This window comes from Melozone crissalis, unplaced genomic scaffold (genome assembly GCF_028551555.1).
Source record: "Melozone crissalis strain CALT ecotype California unplaced genomic scaffold, PUWL_Pcris_2 ptg000036l_1, whole genome shotgun sequence".
Lineage (NCBI taxonomy): Eukaryota > Metazoa > Chordata > Aves > Passeriformes > Passerellidae > Melozone > Melozone crissalis.
In genome coordinates, this window is record NW_026535814.1 from 18,629,020 (window position 1) to 18,645,639 (window position 16,620).

General features: G+C 40.0%; 1 protein-coding gene across 1 annotated transcript in view; it reads right to left on the reverse strand.

Annotated features, from left to right (window-relative positions):
• Positions 1–7,451: 7,451 nt before the first annotated feature.
• Positions 7,452–16,620, reverse strand: part of RIT2 (Ras like without CAAX 2) — a 176,790-nt gene continuing 167,621 nt past the window's right edge. The window contains exon 5 of the mRNA XM_054283368.1: positions 7,452–9,367. Coding sequence (XP_054139343.1) covers positions 9,140–9,367 — 228 coding nt within the window. The 3' untranslated portion in view covers positions 7,452–9,139. The remainder of the gene's footprint in view (positions 9,368–16,620) is intronic.

Sequence of the window (16,620 nt, forward strand, 5' to 3'; positions counted from 1 at the left end):
TCTGCCTTCATGTTCCTTCCCGGGGGGATGGCTCTCCTGCTCCAGCTCACACCCACCCCAGGGGAAAGGACCTGCTGCAGCCCAGAGTGTTGTGATGGATGAGATTCCTCCTCCAGGCTCTGCATTGGTGAGACCCACAGGTGGCCAACAGCAGGTTTGCGAGGCAGAGGTTCAGCATCACCCACTGCTGGTGAACCATGTGGCAACATGTCCTGGGTTGACTACATGATTCCTTTATCCCCAATTGTCTCATTCTGTTTATGTTGAATAATAAGTTTTGCACCTTTAAGAGTGTTCCAGAGTGAAGGGGGGGAGAGAAGAACTGCGCAGTTTGTTTTCAGACACTGCACTCACTCCTCCACATTCCTGCTCCTGCACTGTGTTGTCTGCGGATGGACAGACAGCGGGATAGAGCTCTCCTGTTGCTTTTTAGTTAGTGTTAGCTAGCTGAGGCAAAGAAGTTCCCTGGACTGGTTTTTTCCCTTTTCTTTGGACCTCTTGAAACTGCTCTGCACTGAACACCCAGGAGAGCACCGGCAGCTGCAGCTGTGGCCCACCGGGCCCGGCCTGGCCTGCGACGACCATTCCAGCACTGAGGGACTGATCAGAGACTGAGTGAGCTGCAACCCGAGGACGGGGTTTTCTCAGTTTGTCATCTTTTTTAGAGTGGCAAGGGGTCTCATTGTTTGATATTGTTTTGGTTTTATTGTTTAATAAACAGTTTTTTTCCACCTTTCTCCAAGGAGGTATTTTTTCCTCCCAGACCCAGTTGGGGGGAGGGGCCAATTGGATCTGCTTTTCCCACCGGAGCTCCTTTGGGGGATTCTTCCCCAAATTTGCTCTAAACCTGGACACAACAGAAAAAATACGTGGGGCTGCAGGTTCTGTGCAATGTCTGGAAGATGCTGGCCAAGGAGGACAAGCTGCTTCAGAACCAGGCTGACAAACAACACAGTCACTCATATATCAGTGAACAAATTGACACTGATTTATGTCCAGGGTGAACTGAGGGCTTCTAATAGCGGTCTTCAATTTTGCTCTTAATTTACAAATCTAACTTATGGTGGGCAATCTTCAAACTACTCAGACCCCCTCATCCACTAAAAGTGAAGATCTTTTTGTGACACAATATAGTTTCTCCTGTCCCATCTCTTTGGACCTGTGTTTCCCTGTAAGGATTTTTATTACTCAGTGACAAGTGGATTGAAAAATCTGTCAGGTGGAAGAGAAGAGATGGTAATGAGTGTTCTCAAATTTCTCTGCAGTCCCTGAAGGTCTATGCTTGCTCAGAACTTTTATCACAGCAGTATTTTACAGCTTCTATAACTTAAGTATTTCTGAAGTTTTTTGTTGGCAGGTATAGCATATTCTCTTAGGCTTCGCGATTTCATCTATTTTTCTTCTCATCTTTCATCCACATCATGGTAATCAACTCCTCACAGGTCAAAAAACTCTTCAAAGTACTCCTTTGAACATCTGCCTCCTTAAAGACATCCCTGCTGTATTCTCTGATAACTTGGATTTCATCCAGCTTTGCTAGATAAAGACTTAGGAGTATTCAGTGAACACCCTATTAACTAAACAGGAGAGCAGAAAAGGGTTCCTACATTTTTCACTAACATCTGGTCTGAGCACAGTGGGAGGGAAAAAGCCAGCAGCGAAAGATCTGCATGCACTGGTTGCAAACTGGTAGCTGCTCTCCCAGATGAAACTATATATTTGAAGTATCATTTAAAATCTTCAGCAGGGAGCTGTCATGCCATCTTTTATATTAGTTATGAGGCATACAAATGAGGGTTTTGCTGCTATCCTTCCAGAAGTACAAAGCTGAGCATCCTACTTCTCCCCCAATTGTTCTGTTGAAAAGGTTGCTTTCAGTTCCTGAAGCAAGGGGACACAGCAAAAACCATAGAGAGATTTGTTTTTTTAAGTGTCTAAAGAAGATTCAGTGAGGGACCAACTTATTTCATAGTCAGGTTCAAGCAGATTGTCATTAGAAACCTGATGAGAGAGGAGATACAAACTTCCCATTCACTTTACTGGGTTTTGGTATTGTTCTCTCTTGCTCAATTTTCCATTCTGTATGGAAAGAATGTTGTGTTCTGCTGTATTCTTTTTATTTGATTTACATTAAAAACTTCCTAAACCATCTTGCATACTCATAGCAGTTGTAACTTCTATGATCTCTCCCCTTCATTTTCTAAGCCAACCAAATTTCATGATCCACATGAAGGATGAAGGAAATCACCATCAGTTTCTCTTCTCTTAGTATCACTCATCTCATCTTAACATCCTCCACCAAACTGCTATGGTGGGTGCACTTGAATCAAATCTCTGGAGCTTGCCGTATATATTTTTGTTGTTTTATCTGCTCTTGATCCCATTCTAAAAGGTGTTAAGGCTCACCTAGAGTGGAGAATCTGCAAGGCTTTCTAATTCCAGTAGAGGCACATGTTGCTCACTGAGGTGGTAGATGGAAAAATTCAAGGTCAGGTTGGACAGGACTCTGTGAAAAGTAATCTGGTTGAAGTTATACCTTTTTACAGCAGAGAGGGATGAACTAGATGACCTTTAATAGTCCCTTCCAACCCAAACCATTCCATGATTTTACAATTTTCATATATTTACTTATGCTTTATTCTCCTCTTCTCCTTCTGCCTATCCTTGTCATTACTAATAGTCTGTTTATTCTGTCTTTCTTAAATTGGCTTGCTTTGTGTTATGGATTTTGTAAGTTTTCAGCAACAGAAAACTCATCTTCCTCTGTGTTATTGAAGTATATTCATTATCATGGTGTAATGTGCAATTTTGTTCTGGTGACAGATGTGAATCAACCATCAGATTTTCCAATGCCTTCAGAGGCGCTACCCACTTATGCTGGCTGAATACTTTATGTGCTCAAGCTTATTCAGTCAATGTCCTACATAAAGAGGCATCTGTGATTAGTCAGCAGTGTCTAGCAGTGGAGGCAAATTCAGTTTTTATTCAGAAAGCTGAGTGACTTTGCAAAAGTTTACCAGGGAAAACATTGCTCTTTCTCTTCAATGTGAGCATTAATGAGAAATTTATGAAGAAGGCAAAAGGCTCTGTGTGTTTGGTTTGTCAAAAACATTTGAGGCTGCCTTTTAAATAGCTGGGGTTGATGCAAGAGAACAAAAGAAATACAATTATAGGACTATAAAATGGTTTGGGTTGGAAGGGACCTTAAAGCTCATCTCATTCCAAACACCTGCCATGGGCAGGAACACCTTCCACTAGACCAGGCTGCTCCAAGACCCATCCAACCTAGCCTTGGACATTTCCGGGGATGGGGCAGCCACAGCTTTGCTTGGAAACCTATTCCAGAACCTCAACACCCTTGTGGTAAAGAAAAGAATTTCTTCCTGTACCTAAATCTATTAGAAACCTACTCTCTTTAATTTAAATACATTTCCTCTTGTTCTGTCACTTTCATACACGTGTAAAATGAAAAAGAGTGAGCTTATCTTGGTAGAGCTGAAAACAGATTGATTACTCTCAGTGTTTTGGAATTGCAGAGAGACAAATGGAAGGAGCTGCATAATAAACTTTTGGAGTGGGCTAAATGGACCCACCACCATGGTTTACAGCACTTTGTCATGCATCAGTTTCTTAAAATTATTTAATCTGTTAGTTATTTAATCTATTAGTTCTATCTTGATTTCCTCTTTCCAGGAAAAATAATTTCAAACTATTGTTTGAATACAGGAAGAGCATAAATATATAAGATTTTTCTCTGGTGAATTTCACAGATGTGAGATAGACCGCCTTTTCTCTTCTATTGATTTTACCTAATCTATAAGGTCAAAAGATATCAGACTTTTTTATACAACAAAGGCAATATAATATAATTATAGGATCTGATTTACTTTATCCTCCTAAAATTATGTTTTTACTGGACTTCTGCTCCAGGAGCACCATGAAAAATGATGGCTTTCTAGATTGTCCATGCAGTTTTTGAAATAGTTGCAAGTCCAAAAGTGCTGTAAAAAAATGATGCATGACAAAGTACGAGAATGGGAAAATCTAATTGTCACATTAATTATCTATTGACAGAAGATATACAGCAGGTGATGCAATGGCTTTGGATGTTCTTGTCTTTATTACCTCTTGGGGAAAGAGTTCAGATCATGAAATGAGTTTGGTGCTCTTGAGTGGACATTTGTCCTCATCACAAAACAACCCCATAATTCAGCACGATGTAACGAAATTGGAGAGCTCAAATTGAGGAGGTTTAGAACCAAGAGCATCAGGGAGTGATAAATCAGGCTAGAGGTGCAGGGCAATGCCTCTTGGGGTGACTTTCACAGTGTCTGTGAGACAATGCCATCCCCATTACAAATCATTGTGCCAGGCAGACATCCTAACTCCACATTCTTGCAGGGACAGATCAAGCTAGAAATAGCACTAAGAGGGAGCTTGATCTGGTCTAAGTCACTATTCCATTCAACTGCTATTAAAAGTTATGAGAACAGTAATTTTCATATTTCATTAAAGATTTTACCATTCCTCTGGTAATTTTCAGGGATTTTTTTCAGATCCATAAGCAATGTTTGATGCAGAGCAGTGTTTGATGCACACTTGCATAAATAAGAGTCCCCAAAGGGAATGTCTAAATATGGCTAGCTGCTGTAAGTGTACTTAATTGAATTATATTAGCATAATTGTCCTGGTTAGACACCCAGATTTTGATTTCTAGTACAAATTCAGGCCAACACTAGTGAATATAGTTAGCTCTAGCAGCTAACAACAAACTTTTTTGTGATTTATATGAAATACATGGACAGTTTTAAGTTTAATACTCACCATTATTTGAATGTCTCTATCTGAGGTGGCTGCAGCAGGTGCCTTTGGTTACTCTTTCTATAAGAAGACCCACTCACAGCTATTTTACTTATCATGAATTTCACACCTAGTCCACCAAGAGAAACGTTCAACGTGGGAGAAGAATTTGACAAAATTGTGAAGTCTAAATCTTCACTATGAGACTAAGCTTTGCTTTCTACGTGTTTTTTTTTGGGTTTTTTTTTGGTTTTCTTTTACCATTTATCATGATCAAGAGAGGGCTCAATATCTAAGCCCACAAATAAGAGACATTCAGAAACTATATATATTTTAGTGTATGTATGTATGTATACTGCCTATAAAATTGCATGTATATTGCCTATATATTTTTATATATATTATATATTTAGTGGAAAAAATAAAGATACTTAGTTCTTTTCATTCTAGCTATGCATTCTTACATCTCAGTCTTGAAACCAACATTTTTGGATGTGTAAAGAACATATTTTCAATCATTTGTAAAGACATCAGATTGCTAACAAGTTAGGAACTGCCAGTCTGAGGGAACAGAGGAGGGTACTGCAGAAAAGTTCTAAGGTGTGCAAGAGCCATGCATAAAGGAAAACCTAAGTTCTTCAATATTCCACCTTGACTTACAGTCTTCCCCAGATCACTTCTCAAATAGAGGCAACATGTGATCTGCCACAGCTGTGAAGAAGGGTAATTAACTGCCATATATTATGCATTTGTGAGAGACACCAAGGATACTTTTGCAAATTGTTATTACTTTATTTTATTTATTAGCTGGCTTTAATTATATTCCTGTAGGAGTCTGAATTATGGTTCAATTGCAACATGGCCTGGCGGTGGAATAAGTTATAGCTGCTACCTTCATGGGGCTGTAGACAACACAGCAAAATAAAGTGATCTCTTTCCTTCTTCAAATCCTCCAGACACGATTATATGAGAGAATAGTCAGACACAGAAAAGTCTTCAGACACGGAGCTGCTGTTTTTTTTAATTCTCCCAGCTAGATCTGACAGCTAAATACAATCTTCTGTGATGGAATCAAAGTGATTAATTAGCTAAAGGAACTGCACCCAACCTCTTGTGCAGTTATGACTTATGTTATCCTCACTGACTCTAACCTACATCAGCTCTGCTCAATTAACTGAGGTTAAGCATTATAGATTATTGAGGAATTGGGTCATGGTAAATCAGAATTACTTTCCCAATTTGGATGTAATGGATGGTGAGGTGTTCAGAGACAAGGCTCAATGCCTAGCATTTGCAGAACTATTCTCTGCTGTTGATACAGAGTGGAAAAATCTTTACGGAGGGGGTTTATCCCTCATGAATTTAGACATCAAAATGTTAGCTGGGAGACGGGACTGCTTTTTGTGAAGGGAAATGGAGTCACTGGAAAGAGACAGCCAGTTCAGGAGGGATTCACCAAATGCTAACCATCCATGCCATATGGGAAAAGTCATCAACACCTCTCTCTGTATTAGCCAAAGAGAGGATCTGAATTATTGGATGTCGTCCTCAAGTTCTACATGATCAAAGTGGAGTGAGATAAGTACAGAATTTTCTGCCTAAGATGTATTCAATGCCTGATATTCTGATATTACTCATAGAAGATGTAACAGAATATCCTCAGAGGATATGAGGCCTCATTCTTCCTGAGAGATTAACCTGGTATCAAATACCTTTAAAAATGAGCATTTCAGGGCTGGTTGTGAAGACACTCAGAACCTGGTCTTCTCATGGGCTTGCTAGACCTGAAAATATGATGATGCAACCTGTGTCTGTGCCACTAATTTGAACATATCCCAGGAGACACCTGAGTACATCCTTACTGCCAAAATGTTAGAATGATGCCTATCTTGGTTTCATACCACAGAAGAACAGCACTTTTTTGACCCCTTGATCAGCATGGTGCAGAACCTGGCACAGTCCAGGAATCACTTCCAAGAGCAGGTTGTGTGTGGTAACCCTGCTGTGAAGGCTAAAATTTTTAACAATATGGAAAGATGTTGCTCTGTGCCAGATGACCTTAATGCCAGTGAATGCTTATATTTAATCAAATTAATCCATTTAAGACTTAATTGTAGACTGCATCTATGTTGTTTTCTGCAACATTTCTTTGTCTTGCAAATTGACTTGAACCAAGGTACCCCTAAAAATACAGATCCAAGTTCATGTTGATATTATATGTCCCTTAGTGGGAGTGTGTGAAATGACATAACCAACACTAAATGATTTTCAATTGACTCAAAACTCAGGCATCTGCCTGAAAAAGACAAGGACCATCCCTCAAGGTTTCTCAGGGTGGTAATTTCTATGCTCTCTTGCACAGGGAATGACTGCTTTGTTCCCCTCTATGCCATGTGCAGGATTGGAACAGACACAGATGTTTCCCCTTGTTATTTATTGTCTCAGAGCTGCCATCTGCCCAGTACAGCCTCTTGTTGTCCCTCCACTAATACTTTGCTCATAAAATCTTTGGACAAGTGCATCTTTTTGTCTCTAGGACACTTGACCTAAAATCTCTGTGGCAATACAGATAAAATAATAATAGTAATTACAATGATGTAAATGCAGACTTCAGCTTTCAGAGACAGGACACAGAAAATTCACCTAGAATGGGTACATGTATTTGCATTCCTCCAAAATAAATTTCTCACATAGAAATATAGCCACATATATCTAAAAATGTGCAACAAACCATTGCTTTTGATGAAGGATTTTTGACAAGTCACAAAATATCTCCGGTTTCCCTTGAAAGGAAGGGAGAGAGGAAAACAAAGCGTTAGATTTTAATGAACTAAAGTCATTCATAATACCATAACCCTTCCAAATTTTACAGAGGGAAAAAAAAACTACTCCCACACAGAGCATGCAAAATATAATTGGTTGAAACTCTGCAAAATAATCACAGAAGAAAAGTGAAAAAGTAGCATTTAATAAAGATACATATTGTTTGTTATATCAATTATCACTCCAGGACAGACACAAATGACACTGACTACTAGTATGGCTCCATGGAAATCACAATCTTTATTTTTGACAAAACTTATGCATATTCCATCTATAAAATTTATAAATAGCAACAACATTAAAGGAAGTCCAGGGGGAAAAAATGTTTAGGAGCATATACTCTACTTCATGCCAGCTTTTAAAAGGAATATTTAAAAAGACTTATCCAACTGCTTAATCAAGTGGTTCAGTTGGATGGTCAAGGACTGTGAGCAATGGTGATTTGAGCTGATGCAATTCTCTAGTAAGTCAAGGGTTGGATGCTACATCACAGATGCTATTACATGCTGGGACAGAGCTGCACTGCTCCAGGGAGGGCTCTGGGACTCGTTGGACAGACAGAGCACTTGTGAGCTCCTTGATGGGACAGGGGAGTGTGGCTGGTGGTGAAGCATAAGGATGCCCAGATTGGTGGTGGATGCCCCATCCCTGGAAACATCCAAGGTCAGGCTGAGCAGGACTCTGAGAAACCTGATCTAGTTGAAGGTCTCCCCATCCATTGCAGGTGTTTGGCCCAGGTGGCCTTTAAAAGTTCCTTTCCAACACAAACTCTTGTATGACTTTAATGCACAGCATGTCTGCGGAATATGGCACCTCTGCCAGCCAGCCCTGGCAAGAGGAGACAGAGCAGAGCCCCTGCAGCCTCTGCAGAGCTGGTGCATGACTTGTACCCTGCTTGTAAACCTGCCTGCTGTCTGGGCAGGGAACAGTGGGGATGGGGCAGCACGGGGTGAGGATTGCAGTGCCCAGGGTCCCTTTGGGCCTGGCTCACAGACACGGTCACACACAGACACGGGCGTGCAGGCCGAGACACGCTAACCCTAAACCTATGAACGCAAAGCTGAAGGTCCCATCCCAAAAGTCCTTAAACAGTCAAAATGTCCATTGAAATCAATTTCATTCATTCCTGGGATGGTGAAATGACCTGTGCATGCAGAGGAGGAGGAGGCAATAAGTGTATCCATAGTCCTAGAGCTGGTGGAAGCTGATTCAGCCTTGGATGCTGGCGTAACTCATAGCATTTGAAGACCAGCCATGGAGCACACGTTAAAAAACAGAGTATTTTCTCCACTCAGAGTTGCAGAAAAGGTATGAGAGGGTATGCTAAATGACACTACAGAACAGAAGAGTCACAGGGAAACCATTAATTAGGCCCTCAAGGAACAACTTCTGCATGAGAGCTGAAGGGAAGGAGCTCCAGGCCCTGGCCTGGAAGATGCTGTGTCAATGCTGCCTTTTTGAATTATTACAGTTTACTGTGGTCAGCTCCTGATGAGCGGCTCATAGAGAATTGCCATCAGGTTGTACTTTCCTTTTTTTTCTTCAGGGATCCTTTCAGTTTCCTCCACAGACTATCCTTCCTCTTCATCTTCTTCTCTATCATGGACAGTGAGGATTCTTTCCTTCGAATCTCCCTCACTAGTCCATGAAAGACATCATCAATGTAGAAGCGGAGTGCAGCTGAAGTCTCAAAAAAGGAGCAGGAATATTCTCTGGCTAAGCTCATTCCTTCTTCAGTTGAGACCTGCAAAGAAAAGAAAATTCCACAAATATTGCCTAATGCACAAAATATTAATCAACATGAGAACATTACAATATATATAGCCTGACTTCTTAGATCCTGCAAATCACTGACCAGAAAAATAATCTGACAGCATCCAACAGATAAGATTCAAGGGTGAAAGGATCAGGCTGAATTCATGAGGTGTTTGAACAGAGCAGACTGGCAGTATTCATTTGCTCAGGTATATTATTTCCTTAATTCTGATGCATCAATTTTTTTCCATGTATTTCCTCTCTTTATTACAGTAATCCTTGGTTTGACAGTACTGGTACTTTTATTCTATAGGCTGGAATGGATGACTAGAAAGGCTTACACAGAATTAAGGCCCTAGAAAATCCTTGTTGAGCATTAACCTAATCCTGGAAGCAACTTGACTCTTTAAGCTCACCAGCTTTCATACCCTAATATTTTTCAGTCACATTAATTTCTGAGCATGCCTTGGAGTGGTTTGGTCTTTGCAGGCCTGTAATCCTATCACTGAGCTCATACCTGAGCTGTATGAAGATCCAAAATCTATTTGTTTTTCAGCTCATCTTCCCTAAGTGGCTTTGTGTACTTACTGCTCTTGTAGAATGTGTGGGAAATGTCTCTGTATTTTGTGGAACTGATGAGCCTAGAGGAAAACAACACAGCTCTTTTCACTGAGTTCAATGAGCAGGGATCATTTTTTCCGAAATTTCCATATTGGCTATCCCTTGGCATTTGTCCTGCCAGCCTGCTAAAGGGAAGGGTACTCAGCATGCTGATTAATGTGTGCATCAAATAGAGCTTAGATTCTTATTGTAAGGGCTGCCACTGCCTGACAATTAGGGTACTTTTTATACTTTGACAATTCATCCAATAACATGCAGGAGGTCCACAGAAAAACAAAGAACAAATCCTGTGACCTTCTAAATGTTAACCCAGCTTCCCACCCAACAGACTGTCCTTTCTTTTCAGTATTTAGACATAAATCTGAATAAATGAATTATATGAATTGCATGTATGGTGTATATTCAAATTCTAGGTCAGAAATCCCAGGCTTTGTTTTTATTTACATTTGCATTTCATGGTTTATTCAAGTAACTTTCCAAACATCCTTATGAAAAGTCAAAGAAATATTTTGAGATGGCCTTGTGAAAGGCTACATAATAGGCTATGGGAAGTCTCAATTGCTACTGTCTACCACAAGACTTATCTGGGTGTTTTCTTTTAGTTGGGTTTGTTGTTTTGGTTTTTTTTCTTATTTCTAGCTTCATGCACCCAAAATGCCATTTATCCTTATTAGGGAAATAAAGCCTTGTGGCTCAAGATACAAGCACAGTCTCTCATACCTTCCATGAAGAAAATGCCCTTTATGGTTAAACTATGACTCCACCTCATTGTATTTATTCCACTTATTTATTGCATTTATTCCTCTGTAAGGCTGGAGATGGTAAGAAACAGGATTTGGGATGAAACAGAAAATTCGTTCATTCCAGCCTGGAGGTAAATCTGCACCAAGCATGCACCTGCATAACACAGACCTCAGAATTTCTCACCACCTCCTTTGCATCAAGCCACAAACTTTGTAGCATTTGCAAGGATCTATGCTCCAGGTACAATCTTAATTTAATTAAGATTTTTGTGAGGGTAAGCAAGGAGGTTGTAGGCCAACCTGAATAATACTACCTGACAAAATAAAAGATGGTTACCACTTTCCAAGTGCTATAATTTCCAACCTTTTGCAAAAAGAGATGGGTAGCAATATGTTCCTTGTTTTTCTCTGGGCAGCTGTGTAAGCAAAATGCATGATTCAATATGTCTATTGGGCACCATTGAGAAATTGATTGTCTGGATAGAAGACTATTTTGGTTTATTTTGGACCTTATAATGAAGGTTTTTTTCCTTGCTATGCCTTATTTGAGATGAAGGAGGAATTTTTTTTATTTTGTTAAAGATGCTGCGGTTCTAAGCAAATGATTGCACAGAGATGCATTTCAATGAAGACTTCATACATTCATTACCTAAAAGGAAGTAAAAATCCACATGAAACAACATATCCTTATGTTAAATAATGGCAAGCTTGTAAATACAATTAGGGTGTCAGCACAATAATACTCCAATATAAAAATTGCCCATTATTTTTCTATGTGAATTTCTAGTCTTTACCCCACTTTGCTCCTCCTTTGTTTGACTTTTTCTTTCTTTCTTTTTTTTCTTTTCTAGGACTAAAAATATGTTTTCTCCATCCTACAAGGAAGAATAACTGCAGGGAAGACATTCTATGCTCTGCAATGAAACAAGACTGCTAAGAGCTGCGAGAAATGGATAATACTCAGGAGAATTAAAACATGCAGAAAAACTTTCTCCCCATATCTTTGTGGCTGGAGGTTAGCAACTTGGCCAAACTTAGCTAACTTTCTTTAAAAAGCAAGAAAAGTTTGGTTTTGGACTCCAGTTGCCTGCCAAATTACAGAGGGAACGTTAAAGTTATTAATGGTGATAGTTCATTTCAAAGCATGGCATTTTTCTTAAGTCTTGCCCTCAGGAACTGATTAACTGCTTTGGCGAAATTTTAAGAGCTAATTCAGCAGGAGGAGGACACCTGGCAAAAACAATTTCAGGATGATTAGCTGATGTTTTTCAGCTGCAAGGCTGAAAACATAATTTTTTAAAATATAACATTGTAATAATTATCATTACTGCTTTCAGCACCAATGAATATAACTATAGCAATTTAACTAATATGTTTGCTGAAGAATCTGTAAATATAAAGAGCCGTCTAGAGAAAAAACCACACATTTTTCTCTTGGTTCATCATTCGGTCAAGAGGCTAGACACCTATGGAATGAGAAACAAGGGATAAAGCTTGATGAGGTGACTGAGGCCCACATAATTCCAGGGATTTAGCCTGTTCCCATCTTATTGCCACAAGAGAAACTATATTGTAGAAATCCATTCCAGATCTGCAGAGCCCAGGGACTTGTTGACAAATTGCAGCTTCCATGGGTCTGTATCAGTGGAAGATATGATCTGTCAGCATGGCACGGACAGACAGGTCAGGGAGAGAGGTCATTGCATTGAATATATATCTGGGAAGCAGAGCTTTATATCTCATCCTTCGAGTAACCCCACTTGATTGAATCTGTCATTGTTTGCAAGAGTATAATTCTGGTCATATTGGTTCCAACTTAGCTCATTTCTGTGCTGCTAAACCTCAAGAAGGGAATGAAGGTGGAAGATAGGTGTAGTGAACATAATGAAAAATTAAAATTTCAGAGCTGACAGAAGCCTCCTGAAAAAAACTGTGATTGTCTGGGTGGGGTTTTGATCAGCATTTACAGAAGGGCTTGAAGCTTGCAGCTTCAAGTCAATGAGCAAGACTTCCCAAATCCATAAAAAGGGAATGAAACCTCATGGATACGATGTGTTAGAGGCTGAAAAATTCTTCTTTTCTAAAGTGTAGGATTCTGAGTGCCCTTTTCTGACAGTGCATGTGAGTTGAGAAGGAAGATATGCCAGTGACAACATATAACTGAATCTTGTCTAGACAAGATATACCCACTCCAACAGCATGTGAACAGCACACAGGACTGTAGGCTGAATTGGAAATTTCCCATCTCTGCATAGCTGAGGGCAGCTAGAACACAGCCCAGCTTCCTCCTGAGGGGAAGCACCGGCTGCAAACCTCATTATATACATTAGGATTCTGTTTGTGGCTTTTGCAAACCTCCCCTGGAAAATTACAAGTGCAATTAAATGCAATGCTGACAGGCTGAGAAACCTGTGATGGATGAGCTGCCATTTTATGACAGCCAGCTCCCCACTAAGGTCAGCTCCTGCTGGAGCCAGGAGAACCACCCAGGCTGGGGGGTGGGTGGGGAGGCACTGGCAATCATCGGCCCCCATGGGCACACAAAAATACCTGAATACTTGTATCTGAGATGGAAAATGCACAGAAATGAAACAGATCAATAGCCTTCCTGTGCCCTTGGACTGTCATGTGCTGGAAAATCTCCATCAGAATCAGATTATTTTGTGTTCAGCTTTGTTGCCTCCTTCGGTCATGGCAGCACGAGAAGGATCCCAAAGTGGATTTCGCTGATGGAGATTTTGCTATCAGAGTCAGCAGCTTGACTCTGGGTGAGTAAATGAGGGATTTCAGGCAGGGAAGCAATGCATTTCCGCTTGTGCATTTCATCCCTGCATCCATGAAGCAGCACTGTCTACTTCAGATGGCTTTTGTAGTTTCCCCCTCATAACTGGGACCTCTGGATTGCCCTGGAGAAATCTGGGATCTGCAGGTGGAGTGCTAAGCATTGCAAGGATTCGCCTAAATTTTTGTTACAGACTTCTACGCTGGTTGTCATCATATAACTCAGTTATATAATTCTGGATAATTTTATATCCAAAAACCTTGTTCTGTGAGTATTTTTTTTTCTCTGAAGGCACATGGTCTAGATCAGAGACGAAGGGTACACGTGTTGCTCAACAGAGTGCTCATCTAAATCCCGCTGAGGGAAATAGGAGGAATTTCTGTTGGTTTTGATCAAGATTTGCATTTTTGACAGTCAATAATTTATGAGAGTTGTAAGGAAAAATAATAAGTATGGCAGAGGCATATTGAGCATCCTTGCTTGCACCAGTAAACAGTAAATAATAAAAGGAATAGGAAAAGTCATGAACTGGAGAAGAAAAAATTCTGAGTAATGTCCCAGAAAGATCAACATCCTTCCCCTTCATGTCTGGTGGATTTTTTTTCTGTTTCTCAATAAGTCCCATCTTAGAAAAGAAGAACCAGGTGCCAAGTGGTTTATTAAGCACCTGGATATCAGTTTAGAGATAGGCGGGCAACCAGAAAGAGTCCACACACATGTTTGGGTCTCTCCCCATCACAGCCCATTCCATTGGCATATCAGAACAAATACAATTAGCTTTTGGTACAGGTGTAAATCCATAACATATTAGAGGAAAGAGCTGCGGAGATCAAAAGTGTTCTCATTTTCCCTCAGTCTCTAATAAGTAACTTTGACAAAAGAAAAAGAGAATAGCAATCTTATGGGTCTCGAAAAAGAGTGCCATCCTGGACAACAAAATGGGAAAGAATTGGTGTTGACTGACATGAGCAGTGATTTTTTTAATCCTAGCACTGACCACCAATTTTATGCCTTGAACAGAACACAGAAAAATGGTGTTTTCTCATTAATCAATGCAATCACAAAGTCATTTAGGTTGAAAAAAATCTCTAACATCAAATTCACTTGTTAATGCAATGGTGTGAAACCTACCACTAAAACACGATCTGAAGTGCCACATCTACCCTGCCTTCTGAACATCTACAGGAACAGTGAGTCCACCACTGTCCTGGGAAGCCTGTTCCAATGTCTGACAACCCTTTCAGTGAAGATATTTTTACTAACATCCAATCCAAGCCTTCCCTGGTCAACCTGAAGCCTTTTCCTCCCATACTACTGCTTGTTGCCTGGAGCAGGGAAAAGCTCTTTATTTCTATGGGTAGGAATGTGTCCAGCCAAGGCTGAGCTGGCTGCCTTTATATTGCCACCTGCCTTTCTTACAGCCAAAGGCATTCACATAAATATTTGAATTGTGTCTTGAGAAACATGTGGTGCAAACCACTAACCAAAGAGCAGGTCCATTATACCTACGTCAGTTTTGACAGTTATTATTTTTCTCCTTTGGACAAGTATCAAGAGCCATGGTGGCAGAGACTTCCAACAGGCTGGAATAGGGATCTTTCCAAGTGTGAAATGCTATTGTTCAGGTCAAGGCTCAAACACTTGGCTATTACAGCAGTGTCTGGGGTTTAAAACATGAGCAGAAGCATAAAAAAAACCCCAAGAAAAATCAATCTTTCTGTCTTCTTAAGACAAGCAGCACTGTTGTTTTTTGTTCACATAATGCACGTCATGAAACATCTTTTTAAAAGAAAATGAAAGAATTATTCCAAGGCATTTTACCCTTCTTCAGATCTTTGCACTTATAAACTGCCTATCATACTCTCACCACTGAGAAATGACGTTTCTGAAAGAAGGGGAAAACCAAGATCAATTCAAAATCAATTTAGTTTGAAAAAAATGTTGAAGACTAGAGTTTGTGTGGAACCAGCGTGACCTTTTGTGGCCAGACATTCAATATAACTATGTTTCAGGTCTAAATATGTGCACAGAAAATTCAAAAGTTAAATCGAAATAATCCTTGTCATTAAAATCTCTTGTTTCTATCTCCCTCAACGTCAAATGTTTTGCTTTCTTGCAGAATTTTAACTTTTAAATTGAATTACTGCTTCGAAGTATAACGCTGAAACTTTTTCTTCTGAAAACATAGACATTTAAACTTTCATGCATCTTCCCCTTCCCAAATGCAAGCACTGCAGTTAACCATTTGATTTGGCCATGAATCCCCTGCAGTCCCTAACTAGTTTCTGTTGTCACAAACCAGCATTTTTCATTAAACCAAGCAAGTGCACCTTACTTTTTCCCCTCAGTCCCTGGGTAAGCAATTCTCTTTTCAGGAGCCTGCACAGTTAATGCGTAACACGGTAGAGAAACTTTAAAGGAGAATTTCATATCAAAGCTTTCATGAGAAAACTCTCCCTGACTTCATGGAGGCAATTCTGCAAGCTCAGCTTTGCCAGCATTCTAGACTGAGTTAATTATTAACATGAAGAATTATTTATTGTCATGAAGGTGTTGCAATTAGTTCTGTTCCTCCTTCTCCCTCTCTAGAGTGATGTGTCATGCAAGAGTTTTCCTTTTGGCCTTGTAACTCTGCAATGCTTTCTTTCTGGCTTCACACTAGAGCATGTTTGGTGACCAGAATGAGGTCTTTGAATGGCCATGAGTGGAGGCAAGATTAGCAGACTAGGCCAAGGAGAAGATGAAGTTTAGTGTAAACTCGTGCCCTGAAGAGGCACAAGTTATTATTATTATTATGGAAATAGCACATGGCCCAGCAATCCACATCTCATCCTCAGCTGCTCCAGCCTCTGAAGAAATTCACATTAAAAAGGCTCAGATAGTCCTTCTCTTCCTGAAACTTCAGCTCTGCTTTAGGGAGGAAGGAATGGATAGGAAGGAAAATGCAGCTTTAGCAATGCAGAAAATAATAGAATTGTCAAGCTCTTCTGTAATGATCTTTGTGCATTATTTTTAGTGGATGAAGGGTGGAGAGTGTGGAATGGTAAAATTTATTGGTCATTTTTCTAAAGGAAAGCCATTTAATAGTCTTGACAA